Genomic DNA, 15,139 nt, shown 5'->3' on the forward strand with positions numbered 1-15,139 from the left:
TTTGGAGATAGGGCTGGCGATGCATAGGCAATGCGAGACTAGGGTCATTGGTGTTAGTGTAAAAGTTGTCTTACTTCTGCAGATAGGTTTTGTTCAAAACGTTTAAGATTTAGTTATTTTTCCTTTCTTTTTAAATTACACCTAAACCAAAAATCAAAATGATACTCTTTTTACGATTAGTTTTGAGTTATGTTGAAAGAGTTCCATAACAGAATACAGGCTGTATAAAGCAGCTTTAAAAAAAAAAAAAAAAAAAAAAAAAAAAAAGGCTAATAAGCAAGATTTTGATGAACGGTCAAAAAAAAAAAAAAAAAAATAGAAACAAAAAAAGATAAACACAAGTCAGGCTAAAATAAGTTGCATAATATACGCCTGCTGTGCTCAATAAATGCAGGCATGTTAATTCCATTGTATGTTTGTTGTAGGACAGCATAGTATGGAAAGTAGGCCAGCTTAATTTTTAATATTGAGTGAACCATCCTTCTCATACACGATCTTTGTTTGAAGTCCCCCTCTTCTCCTGACACCACTGGCCGACCGACCGCGACCGACACACACTTCGTAAAAGCCGGACAGCGTTAAGTTAGGCGGGCCGTAACAAAGTTGAAATGACAGTCATCGGACGACAGCGTAATAACGACAAGTCTGAGCGATATAATGGAACCGCAAGCCAGATTACTATCCGCGATTCTTTTTCACAAGCACAGGCAGGTAGAAGTTGCTCTAAACCGCAGTGTCTTGGCGTGGAAGGAAATTGAGAGGAGCAGAAAACGAGCCCCTGGCATCAGTAACAGTGCTGAAACAGGTGAGTCGACATGCAGAAGTGAAGGAGTTGTAGGCTAATAGCTTTGTCGTAATTCCACGCAGAACAGTCTTAAAACGCGAGGAATATATGCCAAGCAGCACTCTAATGCTGTTAAAACAGAGTAATACACGTTTTAACAAAATAAATGAAATCAACACAAAAGGTCAAAACATTAAAAAGGCAATTATTATTATTTATAAAATATTTTTTTTAGAAAGTCACGTTAACAAATGTTCAGTTCTATTTAAGACTACTATATAAGACTCCAGTAAATCATTGTCTTTGGTAGCAAAAAAAAAGAAATAAAAAAAAAAAGTCTGGAGCTGCTGTCTTCCCACTCTGCACTCCTTATCAGGAACATGCACATGTTGAAGGAGCAAAAGTCAGGTCTGTGCCCTGACAAGAGCAGGTCACACGTGGGTTTTTCAGTCAGAGATAATTAGGAGGCTCTTTCTTACAAGCAGACACTACAAAGGGGTTGATTGTTATTTAATACAGTATGCCCCCCAGGAAGGAGTTCACTCGCTCTCTCATTCATGAAAGGGGATTTTTGCCTGTGAGCTTTCAGAAATAAATAACAAAATGTCATCTTTTTAGGGTCCCACAAGACCCCTCTTTAGGGTCTTGTTTTCTGCTTGGTTTATTTCAAAACTGTGCGTTTTGAGGCAGAAAGAGGCAGAATTTTCTCCAAACATTCACTACGGGTATAAGCTTCTTACAATAAATAAAAACAAAAAAAATTTAAATTATAAAAAGTGGACAACCGTGAGTATTTCTGCACTACATCCATACATTATTTTTCTTCTAACTGGATACTCCAAATCAGGAGTTGGTTGCACTAACTCTCTATACGCCCAAACTAGCCTGGGTACCGTTTACTAAGTAGTGAACATTTACGCGTATCTAAGTTAAAACAGTTTGTACCACACAAAGTAGTTCTTATGTAGACCAGTGATTAGTTGTTACTTTGTTTACAACCACTGCCAGGTGTAACTTTTGCCTAGCTAACTGACTAAATTAACGTTAAGCTAGCTTATTAGTGCCCGTTTGGATCGAAGAGTAAAAGAGGTAAAATATGGAATGTAGTTGGCACGTCTGTCCTAAAACTTCATCAAACTTATGTTATATAGCAAGGCTTAAAGTAAATTTTACCAAAATAACACATTATACCTATACTTTAAATTACAAAACAAGCAAATGAAGTCAGACCAAATGACTGTTGCCAACGTTCGCATAATTAACAGAATTCCCCACTCATTCTAAACTGCACGAATACAACTAACTTGGAAAGACATACTGTATTTCTTCTTAAGGATGTATAAATAAAACAACTTAATGCATACATCTACAAAAGGACTCTGCAAAGTAATGATGTATCACTTGGTTACCTAAATCTGTTATTTATGGACGCTATGCTCCAGCTTGTGGGGATAGCAACTACTTTACACATAGCTAAAGTCATATCTACCTCACTCTGACATCTCGCCATTAGTACATGTATAGGTACATAGCATGTGTGTGTAATTCAGGCCTGTGTGTGATGTGTGTAATAATTTCCCCTTGCGGGATTGATAAAGTATAAATTATTATTATTATTATTATTAAAACATTTAAGTTTTAATGGTGCAACCCGATTTAGTAAATCCATCATCTGAAATTAGCTCATGGTTACTAAGAACATAGGAAGGACTTTAGACACACACACTTAAGCTAGTGTAGTTGGTGTGACCCAGTCCACTGTCAAATGAGCTGGAATCCCAGCATGCATTGGGTTGATGGTCTGCACCTTAAATTCTGCTTACTGTAACTGTGGTTGTCAACCAGCGCTACAAATGTTGTCCTTTTGCATCAGACAACTTTCACTTAATCCAAACGTCCTTATAACCTTCTGAGGCTAATGTTTGTTCATCTAGAAGAGTTCCCTGGTCTGCAATTACTGTACCATGGAGTGGCGGTATTACAGCTGGCACTGCACACTTCAGTTTAAACCTGGCCATTGACCTTCCTCAAAGTGGTATCAAGCGCCCTATTATAACCTGCCATAAAGACTTCCATTTATTGAGTCAATGTTCAACAGGGCTACACCAAAATTTCCCCCAGTGATCGCTGTGACAAGAGCAGGTCTGTTTACACTGGAGTTAGGAATCAAATAAGGAGACTTTGCCGGTAATAAATATCCAGTAAATTAAACATTAAACACCATAATCACATTTTTCATGAGAAAATCAAAAGGACTTTAAGTGCTGGAGCAAGCTGAACTGGCTGATTATATTTATCTTTTTATATATGTGGTCTTTGAGTGGAGTGTAGTTATTGCAACATGGCATCATGACTTTGCGTAAACATACACGCCACTTTCCTAAAGCCAAATGGCGTGTTATCTGTACGCATTTTGAGCTATCCACGCGTTATCGCGAGAACGTGCTGTGCTATCGCGAGAACAACGTTACATGCGTGTAGGAAAAAAAAAAAAAGGTTGGGTTTAGGAAAAGAACATTGGGAAAGGCTTTAGTAACACAACAAAAAATGACAAAAAAACCTGACAAAAACACAAAGGTGACCAACATCACACCACAAATGGTTGAGTTTAGGAAAAGAACATTTAAAAAAACAAACAGTTGATAAACACCACACGCAGGACATGATCCCAGCTCTCCTGGGTGAAAGTCCTGTGTTTTACCCATCCACCACCCCAACTAACCTCCCTCTGCGGACTTCCGTCCTTTCACTCTACTCGCTACGGCGATAATTCACATGTAATGTAGGTCAACGGAGGCCAAACGGCGTTGATAAACACGCTAAAAAGCGATTATGCGTCTTGATAACACGCCAAAATGGCATACGAATTGGCGAGTAGATAGAAGGGGACATACAAATTTAACATTTTCTATCAAATAACATTAAGATGTGAAGAGTAATCTGGGAATCATCTCAGCACTGAGAAAGACAGAAAAAGTTAATCCCAGCTGATACCAGAAAAGCATGCAGTGTGATTAAAAAAAAAAAAATTACCAGGTCTTCTACAGCTTGCATTTTCCATTTGTTTGCCCAAAAATTAAATTTTTCCCTTAAAATCAAATGGACACACAAGTGCCCGAAATGCCAAGAGGAATTAATATGAGCGGTGAATATCACTCTGGTCTTGATGCTTATGTTTAGACAACATTAGTGGATTTTACCTTTTGACATTTAAGTGGATTTGGTCGAATCAGAGCATCCGTCAGCTAGATGTGCTGACCAGAGAACAAGAGAGGGTATCCTAGCCAGGAATGTTTTGTTTGCACACAGATTTGCTACACACTAACAAAATCTAATCACTGAGATGACATGGCCTCTGAGCCGAGACTAAATCCTAGGTCCACATAATGCCTGAGTCACAGAATACACTTCTATATAATGCATGCTCCCATCTTGGAGGACAATCTTGACTAAATCATGGCATATGGGTGCCCAGATAGCTCAGTTGCTAGAGCGGGGGCCCATATATAGAGGTTTACTCCTCGACTATAACTCCTCGACCAAAAAATAATCTTTAAAAAAACTTTTAAAATCATGGCATATTCTTTAGAGAGGATCTCCCCTTCCTCCAAATCACTGCTTAGCGAATAGTACTTTATCAGGCCCTCTAAGCCTGGGTATCTCCTTTGGCCAGGAGGGGGGTTTAGATATTTGCTTTCCCTTATGGCAGAGCTGGATACAGATCCAACGTGTTACAGTCAGGCATTCACCTATAGCCATACAGGAAGGTTTGAAAATCAGGCTGAAATAGGGTATCAGCATCACAGAATTTTCTCTGTAATAAAATCCCATAGCGAAATCCACATATAACAATTGAAGAAGCAAAACAAAGCTACATGATTTTGTCCATCAGTCACTCATAAAAGTACAGTATGCTTTGTGAAACTGTACTTAGACCTTGAGCTAAATGCAAACATCAGCATGCTCACAATGCCAATGCTAACTTGCTTATGCGTTTTACGGTAGCTGGTATAATATTACCACTGTCACCATCTTAGTTTAGCATGTTAGCATTCTAACATTTGCTAATTAGCAGCATTAAACACAAAGTACAGCTGAGGGCTGATGGGGAATGTCATTCGTTTTGCAGGTATGCAGTGTGAAACCAAAGTATTAGGCAAATTGAAATGTTAATCTGACGATGGCGCCAGATGAAGTTAAGTAAATGTTTACAATTGATCCTGGAAGAGACATAAATGTATGTTTACAATGTAAAAGTAATACATCCAATAAGTGTTGAAAGCTTTCACTCAAAACCACAAATTTCCACCTCATAGTGTTCGAACAAAAGTCAGGGGACCTGGCATTCATCATCTGGAGACCATGAATGTCTGTACAAAATATGATGGCAGTTCATCAATTAGATGTAGAGATACTTCACTGGATCCGGACATTTTTGGGACACCAGTTGAAAAGTCAGAAGATCAACAAAGTTATAAGGCCCCAGTTTATGGGGACCATGAATATCTGTACCAAATGTCATGGCAATCCATCCAACAGCTCCGCAGACATTCGACAAAAAACAAAACAAAAAAAAACATCAACCTCATGGTGGCACTGAAGGAAACATCAGGGGATCACAACTTCTGGGGATCATGTATATACAAAAATGTTATGGCAATTTATCCAATATTTGCTGAGATATTTCAGTCCGGGCCAAAGTGGTGGACAAACTGATCGATATTGCCATTCCCTAGAGCCATGCTGCTGGTGTGGCTAAAATCCAAACGCAGCCCATCAAAATCCAGAGAATTATTGTTACAGAAAATTTCATATTGAAAATAATGACTTTTATTGACTGGTACTTTTGGCATATATAGAAATATAAGCAGGATCATTGCACCCCTGTTCTCCTGTTATACCTTCCACCTTTGGTGTCCTTTCTTTCCCATCTGTTTGCCTAAGCCTTGGCTTAACAAACCCATTGTGCCTGGGAGAAATCCACACGTCTTGTTTGACAGCTCACTGCCATGTGTACCCAGGCACATCTTTGCTTTGTAATCTAAAGCGGGTGCTCAATGCACAACCCTGTCTGTACAATGAGAGACGGCTGCAGAGGGAGGGAGCGAGATGCAGAGAAGTAAACACTGCCAAACAACAGCTGGAGATTGGGTAAACTGTGGTTTATACTGCATTACTGGCAGCAATACAGCCCCTTTCATTACATTTAATATATGTATTTACATGTGGCTTGGATAGGAGTAAAAAGTAGGGCCTCTAAAGCTGATTACAAAATAAATAAATGTTCTGGATATGTGTTGGTGTGGTTGACTGACCCAAATGCTACCCTGTCCATGGTAGGGCATCCACTTTTTTGATAATAATTTATATTTTTTGATATATTGCTCTACAACACGTGCACATACTGACACATATGCAGCCGATATCCAGCTAAACATCCTTAAATATTAGATTGCATCAACCAACAACATAAACCATTTTATCAGTTTCACACCCTCAGTTAAATCGTTGTCCCTCTCTGGCACCCGCGTTGCATGCCACTTGGAATGCAATATGTGAAAGCAAAACAGGAATGACATAAAAACTACATGAAAAGTGTGGGGACACCTACGGTAAGCAAGCATTTCCTTAAGCTTGCGCCGGCTTGTCCTCTAACGCATTGTCAGTGCCAAACCTCAGTAACAATAAAGGGATTACATACTGATCCACTGTGTAAAGGGAGGGGTGCAGAGAACAGCAGTAGAATATGAATATGATGACAGCTTGTTGTTGTCAGAGGACCAAAAGGAGGTGAGGCCAGGCTCTGTGCTGTCACAGATATCATATACACAAGCAGGCAAACACAAAACCGTGTGTGCACACACATGAATGCATAGGATATACTGTGTTAAGATCAAACCCTGTAAGATCATCTCCAAATCTGTCATACACTTCCTCATTGTGGGCTGATGAAAGAATGTCTAGCGTTTACTCCCAACACCTTCCGACACATCAAGGGTGTGACGTTAGGGATAGTTCTGGGAACGGTTATTGTGTGACTTTGGTGAATCCAAACTATTCCTTTTAAAACTCCCAAAGTCAGACAATAACACCAACCACCTAACCAATTGAGGCAGTTGTAGACCAGCAACTCCGTAGCCTGGGCAAATCCTGACGAACTTTCGGCAAATTTGAGATTTTCTCTGCATGTCAGTCTGGCGAAGAGCCCATTCAAACCCATTTCCAATGTCCCCAAAATCGAGGCACAAATCACAACCGTTGAGGCGGGCTTTACGCGACGACGATGGCGAGCAGCTTTTTGTTTACATTCAACATGACGGCTACCGAAGCGCAGCATCACCCGGATCGTTGGTCTGATTGGTTGACTATCCAATTGCGCCCAGAGGCATTTGAGCGGCGTCCGTTGGTTACAAGGGCTGGGTACCGAACGTCGATACTTTTATGGTATCCTATGAGTATCGAAAAATTCTTTATCTTTCGGTGCCAAATTTCGGTTCCAAAAGCGTCTGAGCACGGAAGCGCAAGCTTATCTGTCCTCTCTGCATATTGACACAGAGCGGAGCTCCGACCGACACACACGCACACGGAGAGGTGCGGACGGAGTAAACTGTCTGCAGTTTTGTTGAAGTCACAGAGAGTCACGGTTGGTTTCCAGTGTGGTTACAGTTTTTAAAACTTCACGCGCGACAGCGTTTGCCGCGTCACGATATTAATGGCGAGCCGAAAGCGGTCGCGGTGCTGTTGACGTTACACTTCATCTTACAAGCAGCCACAACGGTGGTTTCTCTGCCCTGATGACTGACTGACAGGCTGAGCTTGCAAGGCAATGCACTTTTATTAATGTTACTCTGAGTGAGCAGTTTTACCAGAATTTTTTAATTTTGATAACTCTTTTGATTCTTAAGGTGGAATTCTGAATTAAGGTGGAAAATAAAAGCTTTGTGTTTAATGTAATTTTGTTGATGTTGAAATGGATTTTAAAACATATGGTATCGAAAAAAAGTATTGTTAGGAATCGGTATCGAAACTGAGGTATCGAAATTGGCACCGGATCGAAAGATTCTGAACGATACCCAGCCCTATTGGTGACGCGCCTTTGGAAATGAACTGTCAATGAACATTTCCCAGACCCACTCTCAGTTACAACTGAGAAGGGTCTGGTGTCAACCAGGCTAGCAACTCCGTGTTCTGCAAAGTAAAATTTGTGTTTTTGACAAAAGAGCCTGGTGGCTTTGAAGAGAGCATAGATGGATATAACGGCTTCAGTTCTTTGTCTGAAGGGTTGTCTGACGGCATGTAAAGTGGTGAAAATATTCTAAATATAGTAAACACTTAAAGTGACTATATGTAACTTTTAAATGTTTCTTAAACCAATTTTCCATCTGATGATGACAAATGAACTGTAACAGCAAATGAGACTTGCAGTGTAAAGATTGCTATTTTTATATAGTTTTTATTAATGCATCTGCCCGGATCTGATTTTTCCCGCAAAGTCAAAGAATGATTTACGGCAGGTAGACAGCGCTACAGTAACACATTCTGACGGGTCACAGATTTCTTTGTAACACCGGCTCTGAGGCCACTCGTCCTCGTGTGCCATGAAGATTCGGTCCCTCCGAATCCTTTGCCACATCTTCCAACAGTGCGAAATCAGCCATTGTGCGTCGTTACGCATTGGGATGGCATGCCTTTTTTATACCCATCCATTTGATTCTATCTAAAAAGCTACAGGTGTCGGAATTAATCTAATTCTAAATGAGTATCGTGTAATAAAATAAAAAAGGTTAAAACATGCTTTACAATAAAAACATTTAAAACACAAATAAAACAAACTAAAGCCATACAAATAAACATTGTATAAAACACTATGATACTGTATATGGCAACCATTTAAAAAAAAAAAAACTGTGTGCTCCGCCAGACAACAGCCTCAGTGTAAACATTATTGGTCCTGTTTACCGTATTAGTTATGAGAATAAATTCCTTAACATGCCAATATACATAATTACAGAACATATTTGAGTTTTCCTTTTGCAAATATATCCTCATTTGAATTTACACAGTTTCACGTGTTTCCTCCATCTGCCGTCGGTGTCGCCGTTTCTCCTTTCACCCGTTTCTGAGCGTACGCCTGGGTCAGAGTGTCCGTGGAGGACCGCACATTTTCCTGTCAAGTTAGCTTTTTATAAATACCTATTCTTGCGTAGAGCGCGGCGTACGTCTTCTTTTGAGGCCCCTGGTCACACCAGCATTTAAAAGGGCAAACGTTATTTCAATGGAAAAGCCGTGATCAAAGTGTTGCATTTAACTGACCTCCTAAGCTCCATTACGTTTACTGAAAGAACCTCTTTGTTGCATCGTAATATGATGCAATTATTGCCAAGACCAGTGGTTCTCAATCCTTTCGAGTACTGCTGGATTTTTAGCCCTCTCTGTAGTCAAAGGGCCACTTAAACTAATTTTAAACTTTACGCCTATGTGCTTCTCATAATGACATACTTAAACCACTACAAAAGCCAGTGCTCTCTATCACAGGCAGGCTCTCCCAAATCCTGCGTGTAGCATTTAGTTGGAATGATAGAACAGAGTGTTATTTACTGTATAATTGTACCTATAGGCTTCTGAGAGGGAATAATAAATCCTTCAAATTGGTCACAGCCTGTAGACATATGCAACCTGTGACAAGTGTAATTTTAAAAAGAGTCACAAGCCAAAAAGGTTTGGAAATACAAATTCACAGATTGTGTAAAAATCCACAAACTGATCCTGGCCCTTTAACAGATTACAACAGTGTGCATCACATGTGTTAATCCATCTCATGTGGTTAGAATGGAAACCAGTAGCCCCCTGGGCCCTGAGGACCTGGATGTGTCTGGCTCTGGAGAGAAAGGCACTAACAATGCCAGAGTTGGGGATTACATTCACACTCTGGGCAAAGCAACGCACTGCAATTGCCAGAATTTGAGTTCCATTCGCTGTCTTGCACATTGATATTTGCACCTGCCAGCTTTAGGGAATCATTCTCTACTGTATGCTGCTCCTTGTTCGCATCCCATGCGATTGTCACTTTGAAGTTTAAATTTTTTTCCATGGCAGTCAACAAGAACCTCTCATGTGCAGAACTGGAAGTCTGAACTAAAACTTCACAGGTTGCTTTGTTGTGGTTGTTGTTGTTGATATTTTGGGAAATACACTTATTCGTTTTCTTGAAATGGGGAAACATCAAGCCTGGTTCTGTCAAAAACTAACAACATTAACCTACCAGCACCTATTAAGCTCAATAATTAAAACTTAACATTATTTTTGTTTAATCAGATTGTTGTTTTTACGGGCTTTTATGTGCGGGACTATGTCTTGGCTGGATGATTTTCTTTTTTTTTTTTTAAACTAGTTGTTTCCCCTGGTTTCCAGTTTTTATGCTAAGTTAAACAGCTGCTGGCTTTAGCTACAGACAGTCAAGTAAATATGTTGAACTATTCCTTTAAAGTGATACTGTATTTGCCCAGCTATTATTATCTGTAGGTAACAAGCTTGTATGTAAACTAATACTCCAGTTATATTCAAGTGGTTATTGATAGGAAATTAACTAATTATTGGTCCAAAACGGTAGTACAAATACATTTTTTTGCCATGCTTAAGGTTTTCAGATCACTTCACTTCAGTTGGAATCATAAATCTTGTAAGTGATGTACAGCCTACTTTCATCATAGACATTACTTTTGGCACAAAAAAAACACCACTGATATCAAGATCACCAGGCAGTGTTTACTGTGGGCTGTGCCTGGAATCATGAGTCAGTAAAACAAACACAAAGCGTCGCGCTCCAGGTCACACTAATTTGATCAATTATGCTTTGAATATTGTTGAAGTGACAAAGTTAATGTTTGTTTTTTATTTCGAGCTATATATCTCGGTTGCCCTGCAGTGCATGACTCGTTATTTGTGGTTTGACCCTTGAAGATATTAGGGGATGTCCTCTTGCGCTTAATTGTCACCTCCTAATCTTTTATTTGGAGTAACTGATAGTTGAAGCAGTAGTCAAGTATTGGCTCTTAGGTATCACCAACAAAACAAACATTTAGATCCTTTCTTCCAAGTGTAGAGCTAGCTCCACACATTTGAAACCCTCCTAGTTTTCTGAAAAGATGACTTTTTGCAGGTAGCAGACCCCTTCAGTTCACAGTACAGTAACAGAGCCCTGTGGTATGAATAGGCAGCACACAATGGCTGACTGCCAGTGCTAAGATTATTTTCAAGCACAAAGAAAAGTATGTCAGAGGAGAGCAGAGAGGATCTGCCTTGTATGGCCGAGGGCTTAGCATGTAGCTTAGGGAATGCACTGAGCTAAAAAGTAGGGAGTGTTGTGTGTGTGTGTGTGTGTGTGTGTGTGTGTGTGTGTGTGTGTGTGTGTGTGTGTGTGTGTGTGTTGATGGGATTATTTTGTACTTGATCGTGTAGGTGGCAATGCCTCTGTAAGTGTGTCTGTGTGGCAGGGTTATTGGAGCAGTATGGGCATGTCAGCTATTGTTTCCAGTTCCTTCCCTAACACAGTTCACTGGGATTGTTGGCTTTGTGCTTGTTTCTAGGGTTAATTTGACCAAGTTGTTCAAAAAGACCAGCCTGATTAAGAGAGAGAGAGAGACACCGCTTGTACTGACTCTATGATCAATGTTCACTTTTTGACTTTGACAGAAGTTGATTTGCTCACCAGGCTAACACAGAGAAAAGATTTCCTACAATTTTAAGATTTCAACGTAAGCCAGGGAGCTTAAGATAACAAGCATGTAAATGAGAAAAATACGAGATAAGATATTATAATATATTCCACTGAATATTTTGGCACAAATCGGGTACAAATTTGGTTTTAAGATTCCATGTTGAATTATCTCAAATGTAACACAGTTTGTTGTAATCTTGAGTTTATTCCAACTGTACAGTAGTTGTCATTATCAGCATGCAACATTTTGCCAAAGATAATTTGCTTTTCCTTATCTGCGTATGCTTACATGAAATTATTTTTGATGTTATAACATCATCCTCAATACACCATGTCTATTTTGTCAGGACATCTCTTTGATAAGTCAAACTATCAGTTTAACATATTGCACAACAGAAACAACAGTAAAAATAGTTTGGCGGGCCTATATAACGTTTCTGACCAGCAGCCATCATCGTCACAAGTGTGAATCAGTAGTGAATATGCTAAAACATGGTGTAACAGTAGCACATGAAGACAGGAGTCATAAAGTCAGCAAAGTGACTTAGTAATGTCAGTTACACAGCAACCTTTAAAAAGATACACGTATAATGCTTGCTAACGTTAGCTAACCTTAGCTAGCAAGCCTCGTAAGTTACTAGTTATACCAGACCAAGTAAGGCTGTAGCAGCAAAACTAAATTAAGGCTGCATTATTGCTTATGAACTGTGTTGGACAGTATAACATTACTTAGTAACTCATTACAGAAATATAATGCTTGCATAGTTTTTAGTAACAAGTTGTGTTACAAGTTGTGTTAGCTTGGCCATGGCATATGGGGAAGTGGTTAGCCTCTACCAAAAGGGAAGATATTATTAGACTCCTGGTAACTCCATACTAGTCTTTTTAGACATGCAGGTCAGGTGAATCGAAAATTCAAAATATGAATTGTATGTTCTAATACATGGGCGACCCGACCAATGATGGGATAGTGTCAGGCCTCCTGTGACCCTGTAGTATAATTAGTTTAGAAAACGGATGGAATGTGTAAGTCGCTGTAACTTTTAGTAATCTATTATATATTTTAATTCAACACCAACAATATCTTTGGCAGAACACTAGGTGCCATTTTTCAAATAGTTGGAATGAAACTCCTCATTTTTTTCTGAAAAAAAAGCTATTACCCACATGGCCATAACTCTTCCTATTTGTCAAAGTGTGAATATCGATGGTCATAAAGTTATTCATGCCTGCATGGCGCATCATCTTTATTTGAGAAAGAAATGAAATCCTATTACCTCCGACTCCCAGGAGAGAAATAATATGTCATGCCTCCCTCCCATCCATTTCACCATATCAGCTGAATATATTTGTAGGAGAGACTGGAATGCCTGTTACCGATGCAGTTGAAGAGGTCAATTCAACTCATTGCAAGTGATATTGTCGTTTTCTAGTAGAAAAGTGCATTTTTGAATTTATTCCCTTAGTAGCATAGTCATCTACTGTGCTTGAACGCTTCATGATTTCTGGATTTAAAATAAAGAAACGGTTCACAAATGAAAGTTATATTGTGAGAGCAAGCGTAAAATATTTAGGCATCACCTTCCTATGCGTTGTACCTATTCAACATCCATATCATGGGTGTTGAAGCAATTCTTTAATGATTTCATTGCCTTTATTTGGATTTCCCCTGGCCACTCTGTTTCATACTAAGACCAGCTTGTCCTCAATTACCAGTATGTATGTGAAAAGAAAATTTCCCAACAATTCCCTTTATTTTCTTAATCTCTGCCTTTCAGTGAATTCATATCATATTGATGTCCCTTAGCAGCTCTTTAAGGCAACTCACCCACCCCGTCTCTTCACTGCCAGGAGGTACCAGATCAAACCATACTTGACAAATTCTACTAATGAACAAACCATTCAAACACTGCCAAAGTCCTTCATCCCAAAGTCATTTTAAACTAGCAGCCTTAATTCCATTCCCGTGGGAAAAAAGAACAAGAAGATGCAGTTCCTTCCCACACACTCACCATCTCTCTTGGGAAATGGCTGTTATTCTTCCCATTCATTTTACTGTTTATAATATGAATGAAAAGCTAATTTCTTGTTAGCAAACATTTGCCTGTCTACACATCCAGCAGATACAGAGCATTAGTAGCATTCATTTGATGAATGAAATCTAATATTCACTCTACTTTTATCTCCGTTTTCTCCACCAACTCCTAAGGGGAATATCTGGTACTTTAGCTGCTAAATATTCAACTTAAATCAGCTTTGTCGGTTAACTTTGTCTGTGTACCATTTGGTGCTGGGCAGGAAGCGTATAGTGGGTTTTCACTGAAACAGCTGCCTGCTACATCTGGAAATGAGGCTGATGAGTTCAGTGAGACTGAACCAAAACAATAAACAGTAAAAGTTGTGGGCCATAAAACCAAAACAATGATCTGAAAAGATCGCTGTAGAGCTGAGGGGACCTGCAGAGTTGAGCGACCCCTTTCACATTACATATGATCGTGTGATCCATTGTTCTTAAAAAGCATTGATTATTGCAGCTTTAATGATCTTAACAAAAGTTATGAATGATATTTGGCAATTTGCACTTCCACAATTGCTTTGTACATGTACACACACAGTGTGTGTGTACATGTGAGAATGTATTAACTGAATGTATTAACTGAATTACACAATAAGGCCGGTTACACACGGGATGCGTTGTGCGAGCATGTCAGCTGTGTGGCGTTAGAGCTTACACACTGTCTGTGTGAGACGCGCGTCTCAGGCGCGCGCCGAAAACGCGTGCCTGCTAGAAATAGAACCAACGCCTATTTTTCACGCGACACGCAAGCGTGTTGGAAGCGTTTCCAGGCAAAATAGAATAGGAAAAGATGTGTATATGTCATTTAGACACAAATACATATTAATAAATGACATGTTGATGTTTGAAAGTCTCTAGGTTTTGATATAAATGCAGATATAAATGTAATAAAAAAAAATTGGTTTTCTAATATTGCACCTGTCAATACAGAACGGAATATTCTGTAGCCTATTTTGCCGTCAATACTGCCGACGTTGTCTTTGCTGTAATCAAATCAGTATATATTTATGTTTAACATGGTATGGTATTTCATTTTATCAATGGGAAACATACATGTGTCCAGACAAGGCTAGCAGGAGCAGCACCGTGTCAAACACGTTTCTGGTCTGTAAAGACATAGAAAAATCCACGCAGCTGACACGCAACAGAAACGCCACGCAGGCATTGTGTAACCAGCCTAACCTATGCATGATGCTGTATGAGTAAAAAATTTATTTATTTATTTGTCTCTCCAGCACACAGCCATGCTGTTCAGGTGTGTGAAATAGTGGCTGTCCACAAGACCAAAGATGATGACCAAGACAGCAAAGAGACCAGGAAGAGTCAGAAAAAAGCAAAGCAGCACTCCCAGCTGTATCCCCATGCATTCACAGGTATTGAACCTATACTGATATACACACTTAAAAAGGGACAGTCCACTGATTTTACACCTCTAAGTCAATTTGCTTGTCATGGGGAGTACTACTCGGCCTCTGAACACAGTTGTATAATTTATTTTGTGGCTCTGGAGGAGTTTTGTAAAATCTGAGAAAATGACAAGTTGCATTATAGCAAGTGTAGG

At 39.5% G+C, this 15,139-nt stretch overlaps 1 protein-coding gene across 1 annotated transcript in view; it reads left to right on the forward strand.

Annotated features, from left to right (window-relative positions):
- Positions 1-494: 494 nt before the first annotated feature.
- Positions 495-15,139, forward strand: part of cerk (ceramide kinase) — a 39,286-nt gene continuing 24,641 nt past the window's right edge. The window contains exons 1-2 of the mRNA XM_039791349.1: positions 495-805; positions 14,814-14,951. Of these exons, the coding sequence (XP_039647283.1) occupies positions 658-805; positions 14,814-14,951 (286 nt within the window). The 5' untranslated portion in view covers positions 495-657. The remainder of the gene's footprint in view (positions 806-14,813; positions 14,952-15,139) is intronic.

The sequence above is a fragment of the Perca fluviatilis genome, chromosome 23, assembly GCF_010015445.1.
Source record: "Perca fluviatilis chromosome 23, GENO_Pfluv_1.0, whole genome shotgun sequence".
Lineage (NCBI taxonomy): Eukaryota > Metazoa > Chordata > Actinopteri > Perciformes > Percidae > Perca > Perca fluviatilis.